General features: G+C 46.4%; 1 protein-coding gene across 1 annotated transcript; it reads left to right on the forward strand.

The window, feature by feature from the left end:
- Positions 1 to 429: 429 nt before the first annotated feature.
- Positions 430 to 4,571, forward strand: rtn4rl2a (reticulon 4 receptor-like 2 a). The gene is made up of 3 exons (XM_017710125.2): positions 430 to 589; positions 1,399 to 1,625; positions 1,930 to 4,571. Exons 1-3 carry the CDS (start codon positions 541 to 543, stop codon positions 3,019 to 3,021), a joined length of 1,368 nt encoding a protein of 455 aa, XP_017565614.1. The 5' UTR covers positions 430 to 540; the 3' UTR covers positions 3,022 to 4,571.
- Positions 4,572 to 6,795: the final 2,224 nt, after the last annotated feature.

Genomic DNA, 6,795 nt, shown 5'->3' on the forward strand with positions numbered 1-6,795 from the left:
TCCAAACGCGCGCACGCTCCTGCTGCCTCGTGCTCCGTTCATCTCCTCCTCGCCGTGCAGTCATTACCGGGCGCCGTGCCTGCACCACCCGCACCCCCCCCCCACCCTCTCTCCCCAGCCTCTCCCACCCTCTTTCTTTGCCTGCCGTGCGTCTCCAAGTTAGTCACCAATCCGCGCTCACGGCGCCACTTCCCTCTAGCCTTATCCTAACCTGAGCCATCCCACTGGCCCCGCCCCTTTACCAAAACCTGCCACTCCGTCACGCCCCTCCACGTTCTGTTACACCTCCCCTTCCGTTCGCCGCCCTCGCGCAAGCCCGTGACCCGGCCGATGACGTAGGAGATTCCGCGGTGCCCACTGCCGTAGGCGCGCGCCTCGCCGGGAGTATAAATGGGAGCCAGAAACGAGCTACCGGCACACACACGCTCTCCCTCTTCCTTTCACACACTCTCAACCGTCGATCCGGCTCAGGAACCAGAGCATCAGCGGAGATAGCAGGAGAACAGTCGCCTCCTAACTCGCTCTCGGCTTTGGTTCAGCATGGAAACGTCTTCGGTTACGCTGAGCTCCTTTACGCACAGCTTCAAGAGTAAGTACTTGCATTTATGCCGTTATTTAACTGGACTTCCAGCGTCCTTTATATGAAAACCGCATGAAAACTCTTGTTTGTTTTATCTAGATGCTTTGACTCGCTGGAGTGCTTTACTGCGCACCAGTCATGTTCAAAGTCTTAGTGTCTAACAGAACTGATAGTGAAGATGCTGTAGCAATTATTTCGTTTATTCATTACAATAGAAAGAAGTTTCTGCAGAGTTTGTGAAAGTTGCACACTTTGCCTAGTTCGGTAAGAGTGTGAAAATTAGTTTGAACATGGCTGATGAAATTCAACAGTGTGTTCTTACTTCTTCTTGGACTTGGGAGTTCAGCCTCATTATGGTAGATTCAGCCTTAGCAAGGACAAGCATGCCATAGGTTTTTTAAGTGTCTCCTTTTGTCTAAATGTTCCTAAGACCTGAAATCCGTTGTTCTGAGCTGATGCTGAAGATACATTTTAAGTATTGGTGATAACTTTTGTAAAAAGTTTTTGCAAAGTTGAAGTGAGTGTTTATAGTAGCAGATAACACATTCTTTCTTCTTCTTGAGATTTAATTTCACTTCAACAAAGTGAAAAAGTCATTATCAAAAGTTAATTAGAAGAGTCAATGTGCAGTTGAGTTGGTGCAGTTGAGTTAAGCACTGGATGGTCTGCTTTTTAGCCTTGAACTCAGTGGGAAGAAAGATGTTGTAAATGTTTGAATACATGCTGAGAGATTCAGTGGGACTTTAGGCAGCTGAGCATCTGCAGTGCTTCTCACTTTGAGCTGTTTGTAATGTGGTGCTCTCTGTTTTCTCTGTCAGGTGCTCTTGCATTCTGGCTGGTTGTCTGGCTGCTGGTGGTGAAGCCCGCGCCTGCGCAGGCCTGTCCTCACCTGTGCGTGTGTTACCCGTCTCCCATGACTGTGAGCTGCCAGGCGCAGAACTTCAGCGTCGTGCCCACCGGCGTGCCCTATGACTCCCAGCGCGTCTTTCTGCAGAACAACCGCATTACCGAACTGAGAGTGGGATCTTTCGGCTTTGGGACTCAGGTAAGAGTGTGTGTGTGACTGAGAGAGAGAGAGAAAGAATAAATGTGTGAAGATGTTTGATTTGGCTTTTGTTCATATAGCAGCATATTAAGTGTCTGGTTCTAATTCTTACCTTTTCAACTCTCTTGTCATCAATTCCTCTCCTCATTCTTCACTACTTCCCATCTGTCATTCAACCTTCCCCCATTTTCTTTCCTCCTGCCTTTCTGTTGTTAATTCCTTTCATTTCATGCTCTCCTCCACCATCTTGCTTCCCTTCACCACCTCTCTTCCTTGTGCACGCCCTCTCTCTCCTATTCTCCAGGTCCTGTGGCTCTTTTCAAACAACATTACCTGGATTGAGGCTGGTGCCTTCAGTGAGCTTCGTGACCTGGAGGAGCTGGACCTGGGCGACAACCCTCACCTGCGTCGTCTGGAGGGCGGAGCTTTCCGCGGCCTGGAGAAGCTGCAGAGCCTCCACATGCACCGCTGCCGCCTGGCCGCTCTACCCCATGACATCTTCCACAAGCTCTACAGCCTGCAGTTCCTCTACCTGCAGGAGAACCAGCTCCACTTCCTCCAGGACGACCTGTTTGCTGATCTCATCAACCTCAGCCAGCTCTTCCTGCACGGCAACCGCATCCGCACGCTGTCCGAGAATGTGTTCCGTGGCCTGGTCAACCTGGACCGCTTGCTGCTGCATGACAACCGCATCCGGCAAGTCAACCGCCGTGCCTTCCGTGACCTGGGCCGCCTCACCATGCTCTTTCTCTTCAATAACTCGCTAGCTGAGCTTCCCGGCCAGGCCATGCGTGATATTGAGTCCATCCAGTTCCTGCGCCTCAACAACAACCCCTGGGCATGCGGCTGCGAGGCTCGCCCACTCTGGGAGTTCTTCAGGTCCAACCGGGTCTCCAGCTCCGAGCTGCTGTGCGCCTCTCCCGCTCCCCGACGTGGCCTGGACCTGCGCTTCCTGCGCGAGATGGACTTCGCCCTGTGCCCCCTGCCAGACCCTGGCTCCCTGGCTGGAAGCACCACCACCACCTTCAGCACCAAGACCCGCTGGTGGTTCTCCAAGCACAAGCCTGTCAGCTCCACCAAGGGCGTCTTCGAGAAGAACACAGAAACCGTGAAGGCTCACCCCTATTCTGGCAAGCCGTCCATCACCTCCACGTCTACAAAGTATGAGTTGGGTGAAGAAGAGGCGCTGCTTCCCAAGCTGGACCCAGAAGAGTACTGGGCCAACTACGGCAACGAGGATGCAGGCATCACCTCCCTGCGCTGCTTCGAGCTGGAATGCCCTCCTGATTTCGACACCCTTCCACCCTTCTCTTCTTCCTCTCACTCCTCACCTTCTAGTCTCTTGCTAGTTACCATGTCCATTCTGACTGTCTGTGTCGTTCTCCTGTTTGGCTGAATATTCATGTTTCATGAGGGACCTTCATCCCTCCTTTCTTCTTTCCCTCTATGGAGGAGAGAAAATCCCGTTTACTCAACCGAACTCTCACATACCTGATTCCTGTTTGACTTCCGCCTCACCTGTATCTCTGTTCTGTTCAGTTTGAGCCTCTAGTACCTCCATGGAGCTTGAGGGCACTACACTGATTTAGGATACAGTAGGGGAAGCAGGGAATATAGGGCAGGTACTGCAGTGCAGGCCATTATCACAATGGAAGTGAATGATAGCTAATACCAGAGGGCTTGGTTAGTCAACAGGTACACTGTCCTCCTTCCTTGTGGAAACGTTTACTTAGTCATATATAACACAGTCCGTATGGACTGAGGATATATGGTTCCATCCTAGATTTATGTACAACATTTGTATACTTCTGCCTTTTTGGGCTATTATTAGTGCTACTTTGGCTATTGTAACTGCTGCTTGTGATGGTCCCATGACTAGAACTGTCTTTATAACCGCAGCTAATAATACTGTTACTGCACATGTGGTTTCAGTGCTGTTACTAGCACTGTTCATAGTAATCCTGTTAGACAGACATGACCTCTAACACAATAATCTCACCATCAGTGACAGCTTACAGTTTACATTACAATTTGGACCAATGGGTTGAGTGTCCAGCATCATTCATTATATAGCAGATAAGATCAAGTGGTTCAGGGCAACAGGCAGATGGAATGTGAAAGCAGAGAGCAAAACTGTGACAACTGACAGAGAAACACTGGTCCATGAAAGAATGAATAGAATGAAAAAGTGGAGAGTGAAGGAGGTGAGGGAGAGCGATAGGAGCGAGAGAGAGAGTGACATGAAGAAGTGCGAGACACAGAACGAGACAGCACTCCCAGGACAGAGAAATAGAGGAAAATGTGTCTTATTTGTGTTCTCATTCTGCCACTTACCAGCAATGACATCATCACTCACCTCGTGTAAATACACCATGGCATCATCGAGAGGAGAGCTGTACATAAAGCGAAGAAAAGCCTTCATGTTTAGTATATTCTGTGATCTGATTGGTCGTGAATGTTCCTGTCTGTGATGTCAACCTTATAGCAGGGAGAGTATGTGAATGAAATTGGTTTATGTCTTTTATGTTAGACTTTGTCATGAGCATGTTTCACTTCTATCAGCATTTTAAAACAGATCTACTTTATATTTCAAAGGAAACATCTGTTTTTTCTTTCTTTTTTTAAGAAATATAAACTAATGTATTTACCAACTTGCTCACTGTGAGACTCTCTTTTGAAGCTTTTAACGTTTTACCTCTTAGAGCTTGAAAACCCAACTCAAACTTATATCGACATTACCTTGGAACATCATTCCAAGACAATAATAACCACACCAGTTAACTCGGAGACTGAGCCCTCCAGTCACTGGATGAGAAATCTAAACTTGGAGTGGTTTGGAAGACAAGGCAATAAGGGAAAGCAAATGAGAACATTTCTAAAAAAAAAAAAAAAGAAGGCAATAGGGTTTTGACTTGGACTGACTGTATGAGACCAACTATGTACTTTCCAGCAAAGTTGGAATTGGAAAACGGACACCAGTATTGATGGACTGACTGAGCTTTCACATAACTGGACTGGCATTAGTAGGAGGAGAGATGACTAATGAACTGACTAATGAATTGACCTATAACACATCGTATTGGCATTGGTATGACTGACTTCTAACTAACAGTGCTGAATGTTGTTACAGTATACTGTGTAGATCTTAGATTTGAAGACAGTGTTAGCAGTGTCTGTTAAAGCAACTAGAGATGAGATATTAGATAGGAGTGCAAAAAAGCAACCTATCTTTTGCTCTCTCTGTTTCTCCTGCCCATTCTTATCTAGCTAGTTATTCTATGTTCATTCTGTTTCAGCAGGCTCTTGTAGAAGTGAGTGTTGGCCTCCTCCTCCTCCTGTTTTCTTCTCCCCTTCCAGCCTTTGTCTCTGGATTAGATTTGCATCAGCTTTGCTGATGGGTCTCTGTCCCTCATTCTCTTCCTCTCTACATGAGAAGGAGTAAGGAGAGACTGGAGTACAATAAAGACTGAAAGACAGGAAGAGAAGAGGCTGCTAATAGTGAAGTAGCACAAAAAAGAAACAGTAAAGGTGGAAAAGGCAAGGACAGAGAGAGAGAAAGAGGGATAGTGGGAGCAGAAGGCAGGGGCGGATGGGTGGATGTGGGTGGCAGAGAGAGAGATCAGAGGTAAAAGAGAGAAGTGCTCAAGGGAGAACAAAAAGATGGACTCAGATGGAGAGAAGTCCATTTCCTGCAGCCTCTTACGCTGAAAATGAAAGTGAAGGGTTGAAGGAGAGAGCAAACAAGAAAATGGAGTATGAGAGAAGAGATTTATTTTTTTTGATGGACTCAAATAGACCTATCAAATGCAGCTGGATTATTGTCAATTTATTTAAGTTTATTTATTTTAATTTGATTATTGTTCATTTAAGCAATATCTGTACTTTGGAAGCAAATGCTATCTTTTGTTACAGAAAGTGTGGATGTTGCCATGACAAAGTTAGTCCCGGTGTTGTATGTGTTAAGGTTTGTGTGTGTGTGTGTGTGTGTGTGTGTGTGTGTGTGTGTGTGTGTGTGTGTGTGTGTGTGTGTGTGTGATTCAAATGGCAGCCAAAAGGGGTATGGTCAAACTGCAAAAAGGTGCTCTCAAGTGACCATATTTGTGAGGTCACTCACAGATGACCAAAGCTTAGTTATACCTGTTTACCCAATATGTATGTTGTTGTGTGTTGTATGTGCCCAAGTGTCTATGTGGAGCAGTGAATGTAAATGTTTGAAGAATGAGTTGTGCTGTCATTTCAGCAAAGAGAGAAATAAATTGGTATCAGTGCTTTTCAATAATGTTTAGTGTGGGAGTCTCTTTTCTTATTCTGGACCCTGTCCAGCACCCAAAGGCACTCGAGTAAAATCCACATTTCACACTTCTGTCTCTCTCTCTCTCTCTCTCTCTCTCTCTCTCTCTCCCTCTCTTACTCACACACACTGCTACTGATCTAAACCAACTGTTGACAAATGGTTTTCTCTGATACCTTCATGGAGACTGGAGAGATGCTCATACTGTCAACAAAAAACCTTTCTGTCTCTCTCTGTCTCTCTCTCTCTGACTCTCTGTGTAAGTTATACCAGATGGCATTCACTGAAAGAGCAGCTAAATGACAAGGCTAAGCTTCAGTCTCCCACCATGTGCCAAGCTGAGCTGCCTTACACACACAAAGACGTCAGAAGTCCTCATGGGTTGCTCAAGATGATTTTTTCTACATCCCTCAATCAACACTGCACAAACTTTTACAGTTTGTAGGCATTTCGACAAGCTGTGTGCATCTGTGAATAAAGTTCAAGCTGCTTAGCCAAAGAAAACAGCCACCTGTGACATCTGTCAGTTTGACACATTTCTTTTATATCAGTGTTAAGACATTTTATGTTTTATAGCCCTATGCTATCACTTCATCTACTAATGACATGAGTTGGGTGGGCTTATTTCTAGCTTTAGGTTGAAAATGCAATGACATCAACTAGCCCTAGCGCCATTGGCTACTGTATATAAGTGCGCAAACAGTGCCCCCTCACCAGCCCACTCACCATCTGTGGGCCTATTGGCTTACAGCCATGCCAGTCAACAGTGAGACACAATGGGTTGGCTGCAGAAGGAGGGGCCAGGACCCTGTCATCATCAGAACAAGCTGATGATTGATGAATATTGATTGCAATCGTGGGTGAGTCACTGCCTGAATG

Source organism: Pygocentrus nattereri, chromosome 5 (assembly GCF_015220715.1).
Source record: "Pygocentrus nattereri isolate fPygNat1 chromosome 5, fPygNat1.pri, whole genome shotgun sequence".
Taxonomy (NCBI): domain Eukaryota; kingdom Metazoa; phylum Chordata; class Actinopteri; order Characiformes; family Serrasalmidae; genus Pygocentrus; species Pygocentrus nattereri.